The sequence below is a fragment of the Aplysia californica genome, unplaced genomic scaffold (genome assembly GCF_000002075.1).
Source record: "Aplysia californica isolate F4 #8 unplaced genomic scaffold, AplCal3.0 scaffold00416, whole genome shotgun sequence".
NCBI classification, from domain to species: Eukaryota; Metazoa; Mollusca; class Gastropoda; order Aplysiida; family Aplysiidae; genus Aplysia; species Aplysia californica.
In genome coordinates, this window is record NW_004797686.1 from 399,570 (window position 1) to 423,445 (window position 23,876).

The 23,876-nt window shown below is 39.5% G+C and overlaps 2 protein-coding genes across 5 annotated transcripts in view; one reads left to right on the forward strand and one right to left on the reverse strand.

The window, feature by feature from the left end:
- The window catches only part of LOC101863762 (methyltransferase-like 26), a 17,240-nt gene extending 8,687 nt beyond the window's left edge, over positions 1 to 8,553 (forward strand). Inside the window, exons 5-8 of the mRNA XM_005104352.3 lie at positions 1,248 to 1,307; positions 2,953 to 3,020; positions 5,391 to 5,469; positions 7,461 to 8,553. Of these exons, the coding sequence (XP_005104409.1) occupies positions 1,248 to 1,307; positions 2,953 to 3,020; positions 5,391 to 5,469; positions 7,461 to 7,508 (255 nt within the window). The 3' untranslated portion in view covers positions 7,509 to 8,553. The remainder of the gene's footprint in view (positions 1 to 1,247; positions 1,308 to 2,952; positions 3,021 to 5,390; positions 5,470 to 7,460) is intronic.
- Positions 8,554 to 11,697: 3,144 nt separating this feature from the next.
- The window catches only part of LOC101864241 (hepatocyte growth factor-regulated tyrosine kinase substrate), a 37,365-nt gene continuing 25,186 nt past the window's right edge, over positions 11,698 to 23,876 (reverse strand). For all 4 annotated transcript variants that reach the window (XM_005104355.3, XM_013085887.2, XM_013085886.2 and 1 more), the window contains 8 exons: positions 22,859 to 23,093; positions 22,237 to 22,409; positions 21,352 to 21,483; positions 20,424 to 20,588; positions 19,192 to 19,359; positions 16,245 to 16,320; positions 14,043 to 14,183; positions 11,698 to 13,526 (listed from right to left, as the gene is read on the reverse strand). In XM_005104355.3, coding sequence (XP_005104412.1) covers positions 13,285 to 13,526; positions 14,043 to 14,183; positions 16,245 to 16,320; positions 19,192 to 19,359; positions 20,424 to 20,588; positions 21,352 to 21,483; positions 22,237 to 22,409; positions 22,859 to 23,093 — 1,332 coding nt within the window. In that variant the 3' untranslated portion in view covers positions 11,698 to 13,284. The remainder of the gene's footprint in view (positions 13,527 to 14,042; positions 14,184 to 16,244; positions 16,321 to 19,191; positions 19,360 to 20,423; positions 20,589 to 21,351; positions 21,484 to 22,236; positions 22,410 to 22,858; positions 23,094 to 23,876) is intronic.

Below are 23,876 nucleotides of genomic sequence, written 5' to 3' on the forward strand. Positions count from 1 at the left end.
TTGCTTTGTAAATGTAGCAGTTAGATTTGTAGGATAATTTGTTGCAATCCATGCCTTATCTTTTTTATTCTCTACTTTTTTTTAAGAAATGGGAGGAGGGGGGGGGGGCAATTTTACAAGATGTTGGGATGCATGAAATTTTCAGATGCTCTAGCCCACTCTTGTACAGAAAGCTTGTTAATTTTTGTGTTGAGCAACAAGTGTGGAATCCAATTATATTTATAATGACTCCTGACTAAAATCCTGTTTTTTTCCCTTCATTATCTTTGTAAATAAAATACTGGTATAGCGCAATCAGACAAACACACGAGTCTGTTATAGCGGAATATAGCTGCTGCTATGCACAGCGCATTTACAGGCCATTTTATTCATGTAAAACCTCGCCAGTTGAGAAACTTGTTGGTTATCTTGCGAAATAAAGAATGGGAGAGCCCACATGTGCCACAATAAAGGCCAGATCGAATGAGTGGAAAGAGTGGCATGCCCAGACAAACAGAACACATCGTGTGATAAGCCAGCCTTGTCTAGATTATATAGGCCTACCATGCCTCTAACTTCTCCGATGCGGGGACGGAGAGATCACAATGCTGTACTGTGATGGACGGAGCGAATGTGTGCCGTGGGCGGGGTGTGTATGTTCCCTTTGTGCACAAGCAGACGGAACGCACCACAGGGTGTGGTGGGGTGGGGGACAACACCGCGGGCGAGTTAACCGAGAGAACTTTCTTTCTGATGGTCAACATCGCTAGCGCTAGAGAAAGAACCCTGATTCGACTTTTGATCAAGTAAGACTTAAAGGTCATTTTGAACCAAATCATCATCATCAGGGGAGATTACAAAAAGAAATAAACCGAAAACCAGACTCATAGATTAGCTTACTTTACTATTTCCTTTGAATTTATTACTGGATCCCTTAAAACGAGAATCCTGCTATAACAGACATTTTGCACCGGTCCCCTCTCTCTCTCGTTATAACAGGATTCCACTGTATTAGTTTCTGGTAGTAAGTACATTGCTTATATTCATGCCAATGTTTCAACAATATTTCCATGGTTGACCTTTTGTTTCTCAAATTATAGTTAAATCTTGAAACAAATTACAATATCTATGTCTTATGAAAGAAACTATGCCAAATGGATACAGTAGTTACTTTCTGGTTTTGAATTGAATGCTTTGTTATCTACTTTATATTTATTATTATTTTCATACCTTTATTTTGAGCTGTTTTCTTTTTTAAAATTTCGCAGGGTTTATTCAAGACTGCTGGTTGTGTCCTGAAATCTGGAGGAGTTTTATTCATGTATGGGGTGAGCAAGCTGTTTTTCTGGACATTTTGTTTGTGTTGGATTTTTATTCAATTTCATTTCATAACCTGAGTTAACATTTTAGGGGAGTTAAGCTGAGGGAGGGTGGAAGAGGAAGAGGGAGAATGTTTCGATACTTTAATCTCCAGACTCATTCGACTGAGTTGCCTTGTGGAAGATAGTTTTGACTGTTTAATTGAACATCTCAAGCATTGAGTCATTCAGGTTGTGTGCAGGTCCTGTCAAAACTGTTGCACAAGTCAGCATGTGGTCAGAGATCAACACACACTAGGAGAGCTGTTGCAGTTAATAACATTGGAATCTGTTCAAATGGCCACCTGTACAAGACAATCAATCACCTGTACAAACAGCTACTTCCCATTTTCTCCCTTTCATATTAAAGAAAAATAGAATGATATTGTTTAAGACATCTACCTGTCTGAGATGTCCATTTTTCCTCCTCAACAATGGGTGGCCGTCTTAGATAATTTTGATGGTATAAATATTCTTGCAATGACATCGAGCTGATGAATTTCTCCTGTTATTTGTTTAAGTCAAAGATTTTGCTACTCTTTTATTGATCACATGTAAGTATTTCCTGTTGTTTATTATCTGAAAATTATGTTGTGGTTGTTCCCTGTTTCAAGAAAGAAAGATAATTTTCAAGGTGATTAAACCAGAGAAATGGCACACGATTCAAAGCATGGTTCATCATTAACACCTACTGCTTTGCGAGTATAGTCTTCTGTTGTCCTCTAGGAGCTAATGACGAACCATGCTTTGAAACTAAACAAAAGCCCATCAATATTTCCCCTAACATATTTACGTTTTCGTTAACCCAGTGATTTGTTCCGTTTAGATATTTTGCTTCCGATTTCTGGCAATTAAATAATATAATGTGGAAAACGATAAAATTAGTTTAGAAAAGGCATTTCACCCAATCTGAGGTGCCCGACGAAATTTATATGGACCCAGACAATGTTAAATCGGACAGTTTTGTTGATTATTTGGATGGTGAGTCTTCAAATTGAGAAAAAAGTGATGAAAGATAGAACCAGAACTAGTTATCATTGATTGCGGAGCAAGTTACTTTAAGTAGATCTAAATCTAGTGTATTATACCTATTAGTATTAGGAACTAATTCTCGGCAAAAGCTTACTATTACATAATTGATTACACCTAAATGACTCAAACCAAAATATTTTTTCAATAAAAATGTGTTTAAGCATAGTGAAACATTTTTAACAGTTTGGTGAAATTTCATGTCTATCACTTTACTTTGGGGTGAGTTATTTATATTACAGTTACACATATCTCACATAGTCAGAAAGCAGGTGGCAGCTCCGGTCCTGGGGAAGTGAAAGTCAAGTGTGAGGCCGGTTCCAAAGGTGTTAAAGAAAAATGAATAATTTAATGACTCCATGTATAACTGAAGACTTTAGCAAAGTTTTATTTCTATGTTAGGCCTACTGAACTGCTGAGAGAGCACACATTTTGGGGCCTGAATTATTATTTTTGAAATAATATAATCGGCTTTTGAAGGGCAGTTTTGTTTTTCTTCTGTCAGGTGCTGCTCTTTATATTCTTTTTTCTCCATGTTTCTGACTGGAATTATATTGATCTACAATTGTGATTATTTCATTTTCAGCCGTTCAAAATTCATGGCAGCCTAACTCCAGACAGCAATGTCCAGTTTGATGCCAGGTTGCGCTCTCAGTAAGTGAAGAGTTATTTTATTTCAATTGTAGGTTTCATAGATTTGAAAAAAAAAAGTTCTTGGGTACAATGTTACTTTTGTCAGATAGAGGGAGAGAGAAATTTATTGGACATATTGTATGGGGTTGTAGGTATAAATGTCTTTGTCTCAGTGAAAACATAGGTTAATAGTTTAAGAATTTTGTAAAGCTCTCCATCATTGTACCATAAGTCGATGTCCATGTAAGTTAATCTTATGTTCGCTGTCCATCTGTTTGGCTCTGTCTCACTTTGTTCTGTCTCTGCCCCATGCCCTTCTGTCTCATTCTTTGTCTGCTGCTGGTTTTCTATCGCGGAGAGGTGGCAGTTACTCTAATGTGTTTTCTTCATTTCTCTGTTTATGCTGGCAGACTTGTTTATGGATTCCTTTTCTTCTGTCCCTTAGCCTACTTGTGCAAGTCGATGGCTTTTCATTTCTTTATACTGATTCATTTCTCTAATCTTTTTCATCACTTTTTTTTCTGATTTGTCTATCCATTCATCTGTTCTCTTTTCATTGCTTTTCGTTCTTTCTTTCTTGATGGGGTGGGGGGTTGGAGGGTGCCACTGGTAGGTCCTACTTCTTTACTTTCCCTCTTTCTGTCTTGCTTTTTCTGAGCTCTAAATGACCTTTATAGTGGGAGTCATATTCAATAAGATTGCCGGGACCGGTTTGTTGTCCTCGTTGGATCTGACCTCTCGTTGAACCTGACTAAGGCTTAAGAAAAGAAAGAAAAAAGGGGGAGACAAAAAGACAGTAAAAAAAGAGGAGAGCGTGCAGTGTGTGATTTTTCGGTAATTCTTCTTTGCTTTCCTATAACAGGAACTTGCGTACAGTGGGATTTTTCTTCTGAAACTAAAAGTCCCGCTACGCTATAGCCATGTTCTGCGGTACTGCCCTACTATCCCACAAAAGGATGAGGCATAGAAAGAGCAACTGAAATCAGAGGAAGATGCTTTCTTCCAGTAGGCTAGGCCTAATTACAGGCTCAGTTTTACACAGCCCGTGTCGCGTTCCCACCCATCCCTTCCCATCCCTACTGTAGGCCAACCCTCGCCCATCCTCTTGGCTTTGGGACCCATATCATTGTTAGGAGGCACACTAGATCTAGCAATACAATGCATAAGGAATGGAGGATGGGCCTTCTGCTTTGCGTGAGATGAAGAGAAAGGAGAAAAATTCTTCGCTTTCGGGGCCATTAATTGCTTTTATTTGGTTATCGCGACCTCGTTGAAAGCGACTTCAGTCTGTTTGCAACCTCGTTGGAGTTAACGTACATTTACAAAGAGATATATAGAGGAAAAAAATTGGGATTTAGGGATTGCCTCGTAGGACGGTTGGAGCCGACTTCTAGTTGAATGTGACCTCGTTGAATTCAGCACTATATTAATATTATGTTGATGTGCTTCGCTTTATTTTATTTAAACAAACAAAAAATCTTTTTTGACAAATTACTGAACTTACAGCGTGGGTGGTTGAAGGGTGCTCTGGTGTGGTTTGATCCTTTTTCCTATCTAACATCTATCATCCTTATCTCCCTTCCTTCTTTTTTGTGTTTGTTACTCTTTTGTAACACCTATAGAGAGCTGTAAATCTTCCGGCTTTTTACGTTTTTTCCTACCGACTTTCCATTTTTTAAAAATTACTTAGTAGAAGTTTTACGGCACTCGCAACTGCATAAGGTCATATGAACGCTAAGGGATGGATGTCAACAGAGAAGTTTTTACAGGGAATCAGGCTTACTCTGCTCACATCTCTAGCTTCAACAGCACAAAGTCTGTTTTGACTTTTAAGACACTCCGGAAATAGTGGGTCACAAGAATGTGACAAACATACAAAAGAAGTAGAGGGAAAATGACAATAGTAAGGATTAGGAAAGAAAAAGCAGCTGTTCCCTGTTGTAGATCAGGCACAGTTATGAGCGTGACATTGATGAATCAGCCCATTTACAATTCTACTGTGCATTAACGAGAAATGTCCCCCCTTTGGGAATGGCCTAAAGACACTTCAGTCAGTGGCACCGCCCCGGGGGTCGACTTTCCTTTTGGGCCCCCGCTTTTAACAAAAGTCTACTATAAACAATCCGTATTATATACTAAATAGAGATTATTTGTTGTAATAGAGGGAAAGAAACAAATATAGTTTAGTCTCACTGTATTCTTATTTCAGTCAGTGCGCGCACACCATATATTTTCCGGCTTTTTTTTTCAAAACCTGTTTACATCCCTGAGCTATAATCTTCGGCACTTACATGACGTTATTATATTGCAAGTGCCGTAAAACTCTTAGTAAATATTTTGTAAAAAACTTGAGCACTAATAACGTCTGTAAATTGGCTGCTTCTTTTCCAGGGATTCCAGATGGGGCATTAGAGACATTGATGATCTGGAGAATCTTGCAAAAGAGAATGGTTTGAAGTTTGAGAAAATGGTAAGCTTAAAAGGCTAGTCAATTATGATTTGTATCATATCTGTCACTTGCTTTCAGTTTTTAATGTATTGAAGTAACTTTATTAACCCTATCCGTACGCCTTGGGGTCATTTTGTACCCCTGGGGTTGTATTCTTCTCATTTTAGAATACTTCTAGTGCGAAGATCTCTTTGGAACTTTCAGTATTTCTCAAAAAATCATTTTGGCAGACTGCTATGCAAAGCGTACAGATCAGATTAACGAGTAAATTTCCTCTTTGGAAAGTGGTGGCACTGAGTTCCCCACATTGTATGGATACGATAGTAAAACACGACGTACGGATTGGGTTAATACTCTGTTTTCAAGGTGGTTTGTAATTTTAATTGACATTACATAATAAAGTCTGTAAGCTTGCACTCTGCCTTTTAAAGTTTGATGTACAAAAGGCCAAAACCCACAGTGCTAAATTTGAGAAGTTAATCTCCATGATAGTTGCATTGTAATACTATTATTATCAATATGCCAACATACATCTTCTGAAAGAGCTGTGTGATGTTGTGACTTAAAAATAAGCCTTCCTTGCGCTGAAAGTGGATTCATTTGGCAGAGTTGTGGAACTTCGTTTTTTTTCCCAAGAAAATGCCTACAAGTTTGCTCATTCTGTCTTGTTTGGATTTGTAATGCACTGCTTTTCACTCTAAATGTAGCTCATTATGATTTCAGTGCGGTACTTTTTGAGCAGGCTGTAGCCCATTTTACATTCTTGTTCCTTTAGAAAATGTAGTTCTCTACTTTTGCAGTTTTCTTTATCTCGAACACTCTTCCCTCCTCCGCACATAATGGAAAGACAAAGAAGGCACAAAAACACACAGCACATGCATGTATGTACACTTCTGTACACATGCACACAAACACAAGGTTTTGTCTGTAGATGCAAATGAATACAGTGCAGACAATGGACCTCCTTATCCGAAATTCCCTTGCACCCAAATCCACATTTTTTAACTCAATGGTCATGCACTTGACTGCCTGGTTCTTCATAGGCCGTAGGTTGAGGCTAGGCTTGAGTGTTTTAGTATTTGTATTTGTGAGTATGAGAAAGAGCAAAAATTCATGGCTTGGGGAGTGGACAGTATGGAGCAGCGTTTGGCAACCTTAAGTCTCCCTCCTTACCCTCTCACCAGAATATTTTCTCAAAAAGTGATGAAACCCTGCAGCTTTTTTATAACTTGAGGTACTCAATAGTTTTTTGCCTCGTTAATGTTACTCATAATGCTACTTAGAAATGAAACACATCACTGGCTGGTTTACTGCAGTCATTGATGAGCTTTGCTTAGGATGTCCGCTTCTTGATAGAACACATTGGTGTGTCACATCTAGCTACATCTAAAGGTACTTTAAAGGTACTTTGTACAGTTCTACACCCTGTAATGAGTGTTGCTGCTAATCCACTGCTGGTTGTTGCAATTGCAATTCTTTCTTCAGATCGAATTGTTGCCAGTATAGTTTCTAGTTCTAGGAATGTTTTCCCGCTCCGCCCTGGGGTGTCAAGAAAAAATATTCCCTTTACTTTGCTCCGGACAGCTGTCATGAAAGTGTCAAATACATACTCCTGGTCTGATGTTAACAGTGCATGGTTTCTCGTTGCCCTTTGTCTTTGTTCTTCTACAGCGTAGGTGATTTCTCTGCGGTAGTCTTGCTCTACTCTCTCTGTGCAGCATCTCTTCGTGCAATCGGAAGTCCATATGAATCGAGACTTTGCCCATGCATTTGTTAAACACAGTCGTAAGCAACTAAAGCAACGTTGTCTGCTTCTTCTTGATTTGTTGAGTTTCCATTGCCATACAGAATGTCTTCCGTCAAGCTTTGTGTATGTTGAAGCCATAATTATAAGTGAGTTATATTTGTACTTGTACAATACAATGCACTGAGCTGAATGTGAATAAGTAGAATGCACTAAATCAAGCGTACTGCATTGTATTGTTGTTTTCAAAACCTTTTCTTTTTTTCAGGTTGACATGCCAGCAAATAACAAATGTACCATATTCAGGAAGGAATGAGCAGTGACCAGCATGTTATTGCTATCCACAGACTATACATATTCTTTTTTTTTTTTATCATCAGTTTGACCTATGATTTATGAACGAGGATATCATGAATTTTCATAGAGGAAATGTTCTTCTTTCATTCATAGAAGTCTCAATATTTGCTCCAACCCCCCCCCCCATTTCAATTTATTACTTCTTTTTTAATTTTCTTTTTGTTATATTAAATTGTTTTATTAATAAAGTCCTGAGTCCTTTTTCTTCTGCATCGAATTTTGAATTTGGTTGTAGCGTGTACCTTGCTTGTCACAGGTGACATTGCTATGACTAGGGGCAAAGTTTTTTTATATATATTGTCTTAATGAAACCTTGATTTCATTTCCAACACCAAGTGATTTTGTATTGTTCTTTGATTGAAAAAGAAATACATGTGAAAATGGTGAAATAGTATAGGTTTAATGCCCCTATCAACACTATTAGGTCTTTTAAGAGGCGTTACCTCCTAGTTTTAACATCCGACTCCGAAAGGACCGAGCCAAACAGGAAATTCATGTCAGGTGCCTTTCCCAAGGACACAACGCCGGACCAAGCTTACACCCGAACCTCTGAATCGCAATCTCATGATTAGGGCTCCGGCAGCCTCACCATTAGGCAACTGATGATGTCCCCTTGGGACTATTATATTACTATCAATTATCATAATATTTTGTTGTTAAACTTTAAAATTTACTCTACACATTTTTTTAAAAAGTTGTCTTGTATCATCACAGACACTGTTGCCACTCTCATACTGCTTTTCACATTCCCTGGCTCTCATTTTGTCATCGTTTAATAATAAAACATGTGGCAAAAAGTAAACATTTTTCTATTGCTTGTTATAATAATTAATTTGTATGAAGGTACCTGTCAATTTCTTCTGAATGTGGATGAGCAACAGATGGCAAAAACTCTCAACAATCAACACTACTGTTGTTGCTTTTCTACATTGTTTTTGTGTTGTCTTACGATTATGCCGCCTGTCAGTTACCTAGAGATTAAAAATTGACATTGATTGTTTAAACCTTTCTTCTTTTTTTTCTTTACACAGAAATGGTCACACCATTGCTTTGAAAATGTTGGTATCCGCTAGAAATGGTTGTGGAAAAGCCATCATAAGTAAAAAGTCGAAAATTAACTAGGTGTATATTTCATGGGGTGAAAATTTTTGGGTTGTGGAAGAAGTTCATAGTTACGTTGCCCTGTTATAATGAGGAAACAAAGTAGGTAACGGATGACTGATTGATTTTCAAGGGATAGCAGTCATTACTGTAAACTTTGCTTTCAATGACACCGAATTAAAAGAAATCAAAGCCCAATGGTAGAAATAGAAGGAAATCCTTTTTTATTTTCTTCATTGTTGTTAGCAAATACCTTGTATTTGTATCAAACGCATCTAAAAACGAGCAGCTTCAAGGTCAAAGTGAAAGTGCTACTTCTGTGTAAACATCCCCCTATGGACTGGCCAACGTGTGTTTTCCTCTCCAGCACAACCTATCCCCTACAATGAGTACCCACAATGCTCATCATATGAAAACACTAGATGGCGAAAGAGAGCAGCAGGGCACACCGTGTTGATGGTTAAAGGGAGGGTGGGGGTGTCAGTAACTTCATGACTGTGTGTTTATGTGTGTGCACTCTGGCAGTTCTTCGACGCAGGCTCCTACACACGCCTACAGACTTACAAAGCCTGCTCTACTACGGCGTTGACCAGATGACAAGGACATGTGGTTACTTGAGGGAGGCATTGCGCTGCTAAGAACGAAATGCTCGCAGCTAAAGGGATTTGAAAACAACAACAACATGTGTGCGCACACAACTTCTGTAAACACACTTTACAATATCAAAACAGTTTTAAATTAAGACACTAGACTTTTACACTTCTCATTCTATTTGGTAGGAGTGAGGGTGGTATTGTTTCTACTTTGTAATTGGTTCTACCAGTAGTTATCTTTCTGAAAAAAATACGTTTTCCTGGCTCCACTATAGGTGACATCATTAGCCAGATATCCATGGAGACTCATCCTTTACAGTACTGACATGATTTCTAATTTGAACTCCCAGCACAACTGTTTCATGGTGTCAGAACTAGAACAATCATCATAGTCAAAATAAAATATAAAATTATTTAGAGATGGCTTGCTCTCACAACACCTTTAACTTTATCCGTTTTGAGCTCTGGACCCTGCACCTGGGTTCCCGAGGGAACATTTCCAGACTTGTTGTATCACCTCACGCCTGACGTACATGTATACACTCCGGCCTGTAGGGTTAAAAGTACATCAATTTATCCATGGCAATGATGTGATTTTCTAGAGAGAATCATCACATCGTGTGTTTATCGGGGTCGCAATCAATCCTCTTAAGTGTTGGTGGGTACTTAAAACACCAGAGACAAAAAAAACCTTTTTGTTGTGTTGCTCCTATGAGGAATCGTGAAAAGCAAAAAAATTGTAGACCTTGATCATAGCATTAATCAAGTTCCTGTATTTTGGTGATGTTGAAAGGTACATCTTTGATACAGTTTTGGGAGCGTGTAAAATTGAAAATTCTCAAAGTTTGGACTTAAGCGGATGGCTTGCAACAGCGATGGCATTTACCTGTCTGTGGTTTGGCTCTAAGCCACGCAAGGGAAAGTTGGTGACTGATAATCTGTCTTTCTGCTGGAATGCTTAGCCATGCTGAAGCTAGGTTCCCTGTAAAGACTTCTCTGTTGACACCCACCCCTTGACGCTCATATGACCTGATGCAGTTGCGAGCGCCGTAAAACCCTCAACTATAAAAAAATAAAAATAAAAAAGATGGCAATGTTGAAGCTACCCACCTGCTAAAGAGATTTAATTGTGTTGAAGGGGGCCTTACATTTTTTAAAAGGTAGGACTTTTTATTTCTACTGTCTCTATCAGTTGATACCTTGGATTCATGTCTAGTTTAGTGACTTGCATCTCAATTCTCATTTGAGCTATTGTTTGTCATATCCGCTTATATCGACATGCTTTGGGAAGTGGATTTGATGTCGATATATATAAAGATGTCAATAAATGAAAATATAATGCCAAAGAGGGAAAAACAAGGGGAGGTCAGCGGTAAAAGACAACTACTTTTTAAAGCTGGTTGCTTCCCTTGATTATTGAAACTAGTGAGAGACAGAGGGAAGGGGGTTGGAGTTATGGAACCAAAGACCGAGCAGCACGAGGCGCACACTACACACCAGCGCAAACTTTGTTGCAGCATCCTTGTAAGGCCTGTTTATGGCCGCTAGCTGGGGAAAATGGAAAGGCGAGGCACTGACTCGCTGACAGTGGCACTTGCCAGCGACAGACTGAGAATGAGATGGGGAAAGAGAGTGAGCTGGGAGAGGGGATAGGGAGGTGAGTCCCAGCGCGCAAGATGCTCACGTCTGTGAGGCACTGTACTGTGTTGGAGACTACACTGTGTAGACCCTACATGACCTACTAAAGCCTGGTGTGTCGATATAGGCTACTTGGCGGGTAGGCGGATTTAATGAAGAACTAAAGCGTTGACCGTAAGAGTGGTTTTTTCCCCCATTTATGTTTGTGGGCTTTGCCAGGTACCCAGGAAGCATTTCGATACAACAGAGTGGGCCGAAAAAAGTCGATGATAAATCGGACATCGATATAAGAGGATTATACTGTACGCACATCTCAATCAGTCAGCAGGAAAACTTCACAGGGATAAGTTTTGAGGAAGGAAGCTCAGCTCTAAAGCGAAAGGAAGCCTACCTTGTCTAATTCTAGGTTGTTGTAGGCTTGGTAGTACATGTATTAATATTGTTTCATTTTGACAGCCCCGATCGAAGGATAGGTGGGGTCTTTTACTATTTACTCTTTGTGGATTAGGAGAAATGCACAGGAAATTGAAAGGTGCATAGCAGTAGAAAGAAAAAGGAAGGAATCCAGTCCTGATCGAGCAAAACCAAAAACAAATGGCACTTGGATAGTAATACCTACATACATACATACAGAAGTACCAGGAACAGACGACCAAAGACCACTCTGGAAGGAACAATTTAATGTAGTCCTCCATCTTCCACTGTAAGTTCAAGGAACATTAAGGAAAAATGCAGAACAAACTGGGTTTGGTAAGAATAAGATACAGATTACAGACAAGGTTCACTCAACAAAACCCAATAATTTAAGAAATGTCCTTTTTTTAAATATTCCAATCCATTTATTATCCATACACATTGGTTAAGATGAAAGAACATTGCATGACAACACATACCACGTACTACACAAAGCATAAAATATGTAGCAATATTCACATTGCGTCATTTTATAACTGAATTAAGAAAAAGGAATGATCGTGGGGACCCAAAAAATTTCTGTTACTCAAAACAGAATTTTCTATCTAAAATGCAGGTTGGTTTAGAAAAGAACTTGAGTGGCCAGGTGCATGGGATTTATAAGCGTAATAATTTTTTCAGTCAAAATGGCAATTCATATCGCACAATTTCCAGATATGATCTCATTCACTTGATATTGATAGAAAAGAGAACTGTACTCCCGCAGGTGAGGAATTACAACAAATCCGTAAATTTCAGTAAAGCATAATGTACGATACATACTAAATACATAAACAAACCTGCTTCTCAATATTTCTTGCATTTAACTGAAGAAATAATTTTAAAAAATGAGGACAGCTTTAGAAAGCATACATGACATAAAATATTACACGAGTAACTACTGTGTCTAATAAAAGGTAAATATGTATCACGTTTGCTTACAAGCTCATTTATCCCAGTTTAATGCACCTTAAAACCTAAACATTTTTCTTCGCAATACTTTTAAAAAATATGTGTGTGCCTAAAGAAAGGTATCAAAAGTTGGATTTTGACCATTTTGAGTTAAGGGTTGTACCTTGTAGGAAATTCAATGCTGAACACAGAGGTTTTTTTTAATTTTTGAGATATCACAAGTAGTTTTTAAGACATCGCACATTTTGTGAGGTAGGGTATAAAGATCTAATTTTGAGAAAATTGGCTTTGAAGTTTAAGACACATACAAACGTGAAAAAAAAACCCCCGATTCAATTGTCTAATGTATTTATTCATGGAAAATTCATTTCCAATTTGGCATTCAGATGACATCAATATCATGATTAGAATTCTATGGTAAAATATAGCGGGGAAGAGAAAACATGCTTCAAGAAAAGATTTTAACACCTTCTAAAAGCAGTTTTCATTATCTCTTTAAAAAATACCCTAGTCTCAAAATTATTCAAAATAAAGTATTTAGAGGTCCAATCAATCAAAACCCTTTTTAACACGTTAAAAAACGGTGGAACTATCATTTTTTTAAGGAAACAAATTTTGGTCAAAACAGTGATTTTTTGCCATCATCAGCTTGTAGTTCAAAATGGTCTGAGGCGACTTGGTACCTTTCTTTAGGCACACACACAAAAGATTAAGAGTGGTGCCTTTGTTCCTAGATACTCATCCCTGCCACTAAGACAAAAAGATCTGAAAGATATAAGACACCAAAATCATAGATAGTGTTTTGCAGTTGCAGAGCCAAATTTTTCAGTGTCTAATTTAACAACTTTTCATAACACACACAAAAAAAAAAAAAATGAAAACTGGAAAAGGGCTGCAGTCCCAAGTGTTATGAACTTTCAATGACTGTATGAGAATCCACTTATATCAGGCAAAGATTTGAAGTCATAAATACCTCTGGAGAAATTTGTAAGAATTAAAGTACATCACAAATGGTAAAACTGGAGGAGCCCACAGCTCTCAGTCATCAAATGAAATGAGTTGAGCCTCTTTTTGCTCCGCCTGATGGAGCTGAGATGGCTGACCCGGGGCGGCTCCGCTCTGCTGGTACTGACCAACAAACTGCTGCGGCTGCTGCTGGAACTGCTGTGGCTGTCCAGGCGGGGGTGCTGTGTTTGCGTACTGCTGAGGTGGCTGTTGCATGGGCTGATTATTGTACATGGGCTGGGGGCCTTGGTGGGGTGGCAAGGCGGTTGACAGACCTGCAACAAGGAAATCACAAGATCAGTGAAGAGAGATTAGTGTTTTATACCAATAGCAACACAGCATGTTGGCACCTCAGGGTAAACCTAAAACATCACAAAACTTGGGCAATTTTTTCATATCCTAACTGTCAGCTTAAGTAAGCATCTTGAGCATACCTGGCCTTTGCTTTATCAAAGAGAAACCTGTAGTTTTTCATAATTAATACACCAAGTCTGTATTTTCTCAACCTTTGAGGTCAAGGGACAAACAAATATTGAAGAGAATTACAGGTAGACTTTGATACATCAGCAATGAACTTTTAACATATTATTGATTTAAAAAATGAATTTGCGATGCCTTTTTTTTACTTCTCTGCGAACTTTTTGCCTCAAATACAGGGTACTGTGTCTCATGAAGAGTGTTATTGTATTTTGTAACCAGGATAAAACATACATGAATATAGTGAAGTCTATCACGTAGCAAGACAAACTTTACACCAAAGTTTCACTGTCTACTAAATTATACAAACAAACCTTGCATGTTGAAAGACTGAAAATCAGATGATTGAGCCGGCATGGAACCAAAGCCTCCTTGACTGTCTATGCCGCCCATCGGTGGGTGGCCTCCTGGCATGCCTGCTGTGGACATCTGGCTTGGCAAGGTCCCGTACACACCTGGAGGGCATCAAAAATCTTAATTGCCATACATACTTCCTAACTGGCTTACAAATGGACATTGTATGCTTATGAGCTTGTTACATTTGAAGAGTTATATGATGAAATAATCCTAAAAATGTAACTCACAGGCAAGTAGCCATTTTTCTTGTACAAGATGTTTCAATGGTACTGTACTTTTTAAAAATCTGAAAGACATTTCTTACTGACCAAGAATTTGGCAACTTTGAAAAAGTCCCAAGAAAATCACAAATGATAATTGTGCTGTTGAAGCTAGAGAGGTGAGCAGTGTAAGTCTGATTCCCTGTAAAGACTTCTCTGTTGACACCCTCCCCTTGGCGCTCATATGACCTTATGCAGTTGCGAGCGCCGTAAAACCCTCTACTATTTAAAAAAAAACAAGAAAGTTCATTCAAAGCCTGTGCGCTGCGAAGTATACGGCTCCGGAATGGGGGGAATATTGATTTTTTTTTAAAAAGGTACAATTGGGGGAGGGCTGGAGTTGAAGGCAACACCGGATGACAAAACCTGAACTTGGAATTCTGAATTGCCCGGTTACCGTGTACGTGACACAGAGACTACGTGCCCGGTTACCGTGTACGTAGACAACCCGTTATATTAAACGCCTTAAGCTGCGTTCACACGGGAGTGAGTGCTATAGAAATTATCTAGATCTACATTATTACATGTATTACTATTGTTATAAATGAAACAAAAATTTGCTGTATTTTACGATTTCACTTAGTGTTCAAAGAATACCATACCGGTTTTCAAACAAAAAATTCTGAAATAGATCTAAATACAGATTACTGGTGTATCGAAGGTTTCAAGAGAAAAATAGAACAGGATCTCATTTGATTGGAGCATAAGCTTATTTTGTATTTAGAGGTTGTTTAAAGAATCCCTCGTCAATTTTTCTGTTTTTTATAGACTAAACCTCATACACTTGTAGATCTTTGCATGAACCAAGTACCCGGTATGTACTAAATTTGGTCATATTTTGTGTCTTCATTTAAAAGTTATTACGAAAACTGAGGGTTCCGTTATTTTGTGTCACGCGTTATCATATTGTATTTGGCAGATAACTTTATTGTCAACGTACTCGTGTGTTGTTATTAGTAAATGTAGTTAATAACATTTGATGAATTTGTATTGTGGGTCATGATTTTTTAAAAGGCTGTACTGCTTTTATGCTACCGGTACTCAAATTGTCATGTTTTTTAAAACTAAAAATGTTAAGCCCGTTAGTATTAATGCCCCTGGGATGAGAAAGTTGTAATTTTTTTTTGCAATTTCTAGGCAGTTTACCTTCCAATTTTTCTATTTCAAAAATGCAATTTTCCGCGGGGCCAGGTAGATGCATACCAAATTGAAGGAAAATGAATAGGCAATAAGACGAAGCAAATTTCATGAGAAAAGAAAATCACAGGTCTCTTTGGTCCTGGCACAAGTTCACTGCTAGAATTGACACTTTCTGATTTTTTATTTAGCCCTAGCTAGTTTCATCTCTACACTATCCCCACTCAAGCTAGAATCCTCACTATTATCTGAGAATCAGTTGCTATCCAATTCTTCAAGTTGAATTTCTTCTAGCAACTGAAATACCTCATCCAGAGTCAGTTTGCAACTACCAGCCATAGTGGAGGACGCTAAAAACCATGTAATGTGATGTAATAAAATTAGCGTTTTTGTTTTTCCATCATGCGTGCAGGGCTATTTAAATTTGAGACAATTGAGAGGAAAAACTTGACAGGGCTACTCCAGATCTGCTGTTTGACAAATCTGTGCAGGTATTCGAGAACAAGGGCTGCCAAAAAAACAAAAACATGGTAGTTCAGTCGGGAAGGAATGGCATATTGTTTGAGCTGTCCATTCATTCAAGTCTGGCGTGTTTGAGTTATCTGTGCCAGACTGTGCTTTCATTAGGAAAGACCTCCATTTCCTTCACTCCTCAGCAATGAGAGTGGCCATTGTGTTTGCCTTAAGTGCTGCAAAGTAAGAAAACTGGAGTGTATTTTGTCTAAAACAGGAGCTGGAAAGAAAGAAAATGTCAGTTGTTACCCATGTTATTTGGTGGTGCTGTTGTCATTGGCCCTGTCATTGCATGCTGTGGGGGTAAACTGACAGCACCTTGGTCCTGAAATGAAAACATACATGAAATCTTTTATTAACTGAAAAACATGTTTGTGCAAGAATGCCAACAATCACACTGCGCACATAATTTTCCAGTTGCTCTTTTTTTCTGTAAATCTTGGAAGTTTAAACTTACTTAACCCTATTCGTACGCCCTGGTGTCATTTTGTACCCCGCGGCTTGTATTCTTCACATTTTAGAATACTTCTAGTATGAATATCTCTTTGAAACTTTCAGCATTTCTCAAAAAATCATTTTGACAGACTGCTATGCAAAGCATATGGATCGGGTGAATGAATAAATTTCCTCTTTGGAAAGTGGTGGTACAGAGTTCCCCACGTTGTATGGATATGATAGTAAAACACGACGTACAGATAGGGTTAAAAGATGGGTTAAAGCCTATCCTCTCGAGGTTTTTTCCCCTCCTTTTCTTTCTCAAACTGAGTTTTTGTTTGTGTAACTTTATTCTTTGGAAACAGAGGAGGCTCTCTAATGGCCTGCTTAAAATATCAGAAACTGTAACAATTGACCAATGTAATAATAAGATGTCTCCATGACATAATCTAACATACCCACAACGAAAGAAGTACATCAAAGCAGTCATAGCCCTCTTGAGCAGTACAAATAGAGAGTGTCTTCCATGATTTGAGTGCATACCATAACAAAACCCCTTAATCAATTTCTTCCAAAGCACTCACTCATAAAGCTACGGTCAGTTTTGATTTGACACACAACTAGTGTGTTTCTACTTGGTAAAATTACCACAGGAACTGTGTAAATGTTCTAAGGCCTCTTGCATCTTGACAGATGATCTTACAGCAGTGTGCTCGATACAGCTTTATCTGGGCGGCTGACTTAGAGGAAATAGATTTCCAAGTACTACTTCCCTCCCTTCAGACTTTGACTTTCTCGATATGCTCCAAAGGAGAGACATCGATAATGTTTGGAATCAAGAAAGATGTAAATGCATATCTTACTTCTTTACAGGTGCCATGGATATTCTTTATGGTAAGGAGAGGTGCAAGGAAAAGAAAACAAGCGTGTCATTGAATTTTCAAAGGTTAAGTATTTTAACTGCTACAGTACGTGCCGGCTTTAAGCACGCCGGCATAAAGCACGTTTCGGACTCAGAGAACGCTGAACGGCTCTTACTGAATTTTTGCTAAATAAATTACACGCCTTTAAGAACGGTAACTTCGGCTTCAGGCACGCTTCATTTACAAGACTTTCAATACTTGAATGATGACCCATCGAAGTTTGAACAGTCTACACCGCAGCAGTAAGTGGGTTAAGAGAAACACAAAGAACGCAAGTGATGGAGACACACACTCACACGGGCGGAGAGGAAGGCAGAGAGATGCACACAGCCGTACGCGCGGACATAAGATCTAGCCTAGGGCAAAGCTACACACAGACGAAAAAATTACAAAGAGAGTCGGGGAGACGAGAAAGGGAGGCTGGCTGCGATTTCACCTTTGACCCTCACTATCCTTTAATCCTGATTGTGTATCAAGCACGAGGTGGGATGAAGGCGGTGGTATGAATGTGGTACAGCGGGCAGTGGTACGCACAGGCAGTGAGTAGGCCTAGTGTGCTGTTCTGTGACTGGCTGTCTAAATTAAGTTTTCATTTCCCATTCGACCACAAAACAAAAACAAACAAGCCAACAAAAACTACCATGGCGGGTAAAAATAACAGTCCACACTTTTGTGGGACCGCTATAGGCCTACTTACAAGCAAATGGAAATAGCACGGGAAATTTTCCACATGAAAATCTCTGGATTATGTCTACTTCGCTTTGGCCTTAAGCACGCTTAAGCTTTCTCCCGATGACCATGCTTAAAGCCGGCATGGACTGTATCTAAAAGCATTTTCATCAGTGAAAAGATAAAAAATAAATAAAAAACAATCCTTAGTGTCTATGATGTTGATATCGACAGGCATCAGGGATGTGCCACTTCATTGGTTCAAATGATGTGCAATTCCTACCCTGCCTTCCAAAAGCTAGCGGTTTACCACTTATAATTATAGTCGAACCTGCTTTAACGGAAACCTGTGTAAAACGAAAACCTGTCTTAACAGAATCTCCCCGTTCCCCCCTTGATATATTCCTCTTTAATTACCTGTATAAAACGGAAACCTGTCCAGCGTGGAAGCGTAAAGAAAAATCTGCTCCCTTCCTAAACAAGTTTGGTTCTGCCGGCTCTAAACTAACATCATGCCGCCGGGTGAGGAGGGGGAGATGGGGTGCAATTTGGGGGTAGATGTTACCCAGGTCCTTGATGTTACCCCATCTATGTGAGCCCTGAGCAATGCAGATGGTCAGGGTAGTGTGGGTGTGAAATCTCACGAGTGTCGGTGAAAGTGCTCGAGCAGCGAGCCATTATGGGAACTTTCCTGGGTAGCCAGAAAGAAGCCAGAGGTGGGAAATTAGTTTGGCCAATGCCTGCCGCCCTGATCGTACGGCCAGCTGAGAAAAGAGTTCCTCGAATGGTTGCTACATGGCAATGAGGGGTGGCATTGGCTGACTCCGCTTGTTACACCGGTGGGTGGGGCTAAGAGTGGTAGCAAAGGAGATATGCAAACGTTTCTGTTTTTAATAAGCCAAACAGTGCACCTATGAAATGCAAGCACTAGTGGCAATTGGATAAAAGTAAGACTGACGTATGTCATTATCAGATGGGATAACAGTTGAGAGGTGTGAAGTTTTGACCACTGCCTGCCGACCGGACAAGCGATCCCGGCTGGGCCTTTGAAACCCCCCTCTATCTCCCCCCTAAATCCCCTGCCTAAACCGGATTTTTTTGTTGTTGCTCCCTTGCGATTCCGTCTTACACAGGTTCGACTGTATACAGAAACTTGAGACTTTTCTCACCTGTGCACTGTACCCTTGAGGAGCAACCATGCCCTGAGCATCTGGCTGGTAGCCTCCAGCAGGGAGACTTGCTGGTGGGGCGTACTGGTTTCCCATAGGTGGCTGAGCCCCCATGTTGTACATGCCAGACTGTGGAGGCATCACCATACCAGCACCCTGGTTCATCACCTATGGAAAAAGCATTGTAGTGGGTGAGTACAAAGCCTTCACTGGTGCTGTCTAGTTCAAAGAAAGACTGAATTTGAGAGCTAGAAATACACAAACATCTCAAAACTGGAACAGCCTGAGAGTAACGAATTATTATATTCCATTACACAACGACTAAATTTTCACAATAATTGCAGCAACTACAAAGAAACAAGTCTTAGTTTTAGTAGCATTTTACAGCACTTGCAACACAATAAGGTCATAAAAGTGCTGAAGATTAGAGGTGTTTCAAGAGAGTAACAAACACAAAAAAGGGGGAGAAAAAGGATGATAAAGGTTTTAATAGTAAAGAAGGAGCAAACCACCAGAGCAACCACCCACAAAGAAACAAGTCATCTTGTGACAATAATAATCAATATGGTAGTACTCTGGCTTGGTAATTAGACAAACGCATTCATACAGTACACATATCGATTCATCAAAACCTAGCTCAACACAAACAAAATGAGCAAAACAAGATTTATATTTTGACAGTTTACACTTTAGTGACCAGCAATCCTAAGGTTGGCAGATTGGTTACTGGTTACTTTCAGGACAACCAACTATGCTTTCTGATAAAAAGTGTATCTATAACTAAGATTTAAAAAACAATAGATCCAACCACATGTGATAAGTAAATAAACAAAGGATGTGTTTGCTTCTGTTTAGCCAGAGTTTGAAGACAGTAAATAATCCATAGAAAATCGGACTGGTTTCAGGAAATAACCATTCAATGTGGGTATTTTCATAGTCGATCAGGAACGACACGAGGAGACAAGTGTTTTTCTTGGTGGTTTCTTAGGTGTAAATAAGTAAGTATGCTTCCCGGGAAGCTGAGAATGTTTCGGAGTATTCTATGGTCTGCTGGGGTAATAATATAGTGTAAAGCACATAGAGCCTGCTGTTGAGCGGGAATATGCACTATACAAATGCTATCTATTATTAAGTACAAGAAAAACATTACAGAATTCCACAGATCAAAGTCTGATATCGGGAATCAAAGTACTGTATAACAATACTACATCCAGTAGTACTGATCAACTGACCTGCATGCCTCCATACCCATCGGGTCCTGGGGTCATTCTGTGAACAGGTGAGCCCTCCGCTGAGCCCCCTCCACCAGGGACATAGCTGTGGGCTGGCATACCAGGGGGAGGGCCCATGCCCTGGGGCGGGACACCGGGCTGTCCCATCATTTGTTGAGGATAACCCTGACAAAAGAGAAAATCATACAAAATTTCCGTTTAACACTTTGCCGTCACTTAACGCGGGTGATAATGATCCGTTCCGGTCACCTAGCGCCGAGAAGTCCGTGGCAGTCACTGCTGGCTGTGTCACTGCAAAGTGTTAAAAGACATTCAAAATTGTGCAATCAGTAAATGAGGTCAAATAGAAATTTTAAACACTCAGGGAGGATAATATTTTTCTTTAAAAGGCAATCATTTAACAAAAAGCCCTTTACAGCGAAACAGTATTGTTGAAAACAAAATCATAAAAAGTATGTTTCCCCTAACTGTAACTAAAAACACGGTGCTATCTGCACTGTGTTGGACTGTAAAACCAGTGTGGTAGTTTCAACTGACGAGTCGTGGAGTAACAGAAACAACAATAAACCTGTGGAAGTACATCCTTTGACTGATTTGACACCACCTGTGTCCTTGCCATTTTCTATTTGCCTCGAGTAGTGCTTGCCAACCTGGGTGCTGCCACCTGATAATGACCTGCTCATTTTGGTGGGTGCTGGGGATCACCCGGGTAGTGGTGACAAGTGGTATTTTATGCCCAGCTTAGAAACACAAGTAGGCGGGCAGTACACAAATTTTAGTCTCTTTAAAGGTGGAAAAAGTGGGAGCTGGCTATAAAAAGGTTGACAAGCGCTGGCCTAAAGAAAAATCAGCACACAAAACTAACACAACAGAAAATACTCAGGAAACTCCAGACGAATGTGAAACGCATGGATATGCACCAACTGACCTGAGCGTATCCAAAAGCCTGCATCTGCCTGATGTGTGTGAGATGTTTCTGCTGCTCCATACGAGCGTGCATCTCTCTCTCCTGCTCCTGCAGACGCTGTAGAGCCAGTTGACGTTGCATCTCCAGGTACTCCTGACATTGGTTTGATACAGTTCAGTGGTTACATGAGGCTTGTGTATGCATAATACATTCTTATCGTCGTTATTCCCTGTCATACCTCTTTCCAATGAATGCAAACACAATATAGGTTTATTGAGAGTATCTGGGAGCAGAAATGAGTGGTGAACCATGATTGCTGATGTCTGTTTAAGATATGGCATTTGAAATACAAGCACTGATATGCATATTATAGCATAATTAAGGCTCAAATTGTGTTGCAAAAAAGTTTGGGGTTAGTGGAGACACCACTGGCATTCACAAGGGCTCTGTGGGGGATAAAGGTAGGTAAACACAGCTCTGGAACATATATAGTAAAAGTATGGCACACATTACACAAACAGTGGATTTTCAAAACAAATTATGAGGGCTTCATGAAGCACAGCGTCCTCAGAAATTTTCTGCTGAAAAAGTTGTTATGCACAAATGCTTAGCTCCAAACTACAGAACAATACGCTTACATCATTTCTGGACCAGTTATACTTTCAAAACAGGTAATAAAATCTTTTTAAAAATCATAAACGTTCCTCATTGTCTTTGTGAAACATTAACTGAAATCTTCATTCTGAGTGGGGACAATCTGACAACCCAACCTGGATACAAGATGATGGTAGGATGCCAGCTTCTGACAAATGCCGAAGTTGCAAAATAGCACTTGTCAAGAGTCTTGCATTGAGCCATCAAAGATAAGAGAAAAACAAAGAAAGTAAATGAAGGAACAGTCCTCACATGTTTCTTCTGTCTCATGACCTCCAGCTTCTGCATCATCTGAATCTGTCTCTGTCTCTCTAGCTCCTCTGCCTCTCTCCTTCTCTTCTCCCTGTGCTCCTCTCTCAGAGAATCCAAAGCTTCTCTCGCATCCCTCAGTTGAGTAAGTTTGTCCTGCAAGCCTTCATAATAGCCTGCACAACACAAAAAGCACTCACTAAAATCTCATGATATGGTTTTAAAAAAAAGCATTTCCAACCCAAGCTATTTTCTCTACCAGTAACTGATGTGTGTCTCCTTGACATAGAACTAAAGGACTAATTTCAATATGGATACCAGTCTTCATAAAAAGGGGAGCATTGGTGAGAAAATGTTCCATGTACACCACAGCAGTGTCCCAAGACTGGGCTTGTCACACAACATGATGTATCTAACAAAATGGATACTGTATTTCCTTTTCATTTTACAGCTCGAAGGAAAAAAGAGCATAAAGCAGTCTAAGCATCTCTTTTATTTCTTAATAAAACAAGAAAATTACACTTGATTACTTGCATACTTTGCACAGCAGAGCACTACATACATTATAACTTCAAAGACAAATGGTGAGAAGTGAAAAGGAAAGAGGAGTGATAAATCCACTCACTCCTGGTGTCCTCGCGCTCCTGTATGTGTGTCATGAGCTGTGGGTGCATCTCACTGATGACAGCAAACAGTGACTGCACCGCTGAGTCGTTGGCAATAGGCCGGCCACGCTGAGAGTTGCTGCGCATGCGGTTCACAAAAATCTCCAGCGATCCTTGCAGGGCAGACAGAAACTGTTCCTGCTCATTGTCCGTGTCTCCGTTTTGATAAAGATGCGAAGAGACCACCTGAGGTGCCTGAAAGCCAGGACAAAAGGAAGAATCATCTTCACGTTTTTGTTTTAACATGTGTGAGTAAAGAGAACTGTCGAGCAAGGAAAAAGTAAGATGGAGAGACTGAAACAAGAAAGGAGGAAAAAGAGAAGGAGGACCTACCAGTGGTGCCTTCCAACCACCGGCAGCTATATATTCATTCTACAGAAAACAGTGAAGTTGACAAGAAACAAATCATGCCCTAAACAGGTGAATGACGGAGTCAGCAAGAACAGAGCCTGGCAGAATATGTATAAATAATACTGGAATGAATCAACAGAACCCTGAAGGATTTTTAGGGGAACAACTCCTGAGCCATGAGTTTCTGAAGGATTATTCAGGGTGTCCAGCAATATTTGCTGAAAAAATTTACTACCTGGAAAAAAAAATTACTACCCAGCAAATCAAGTCCCACACCAGTCCAAAAAAGGGAGTTCATTTGCACCATCATTAACATATATTATCATTAGGCCTACATAATATATCATATGGAACGAAAATAACACCAACAAAGTCATCCATTTTCCAGGGGCGTGTTACATAACAACACACACACACACACACACAAAATATACCCAGTCAACAACATATGTCAATGTTGAACTGGGGTCCTGTTTGACTAGCCTAAGTATTTCAGTGAGTTATAAATTTTCCTCTCATTATTATATTATATTAAAAAAAGAATCCTGCTTTGAGCGTTCGGAAGGGCCTTGAACAAGAATTTCGACTGTGAAGAACCAATGTGGGTGTCATGACTCATAATATTAT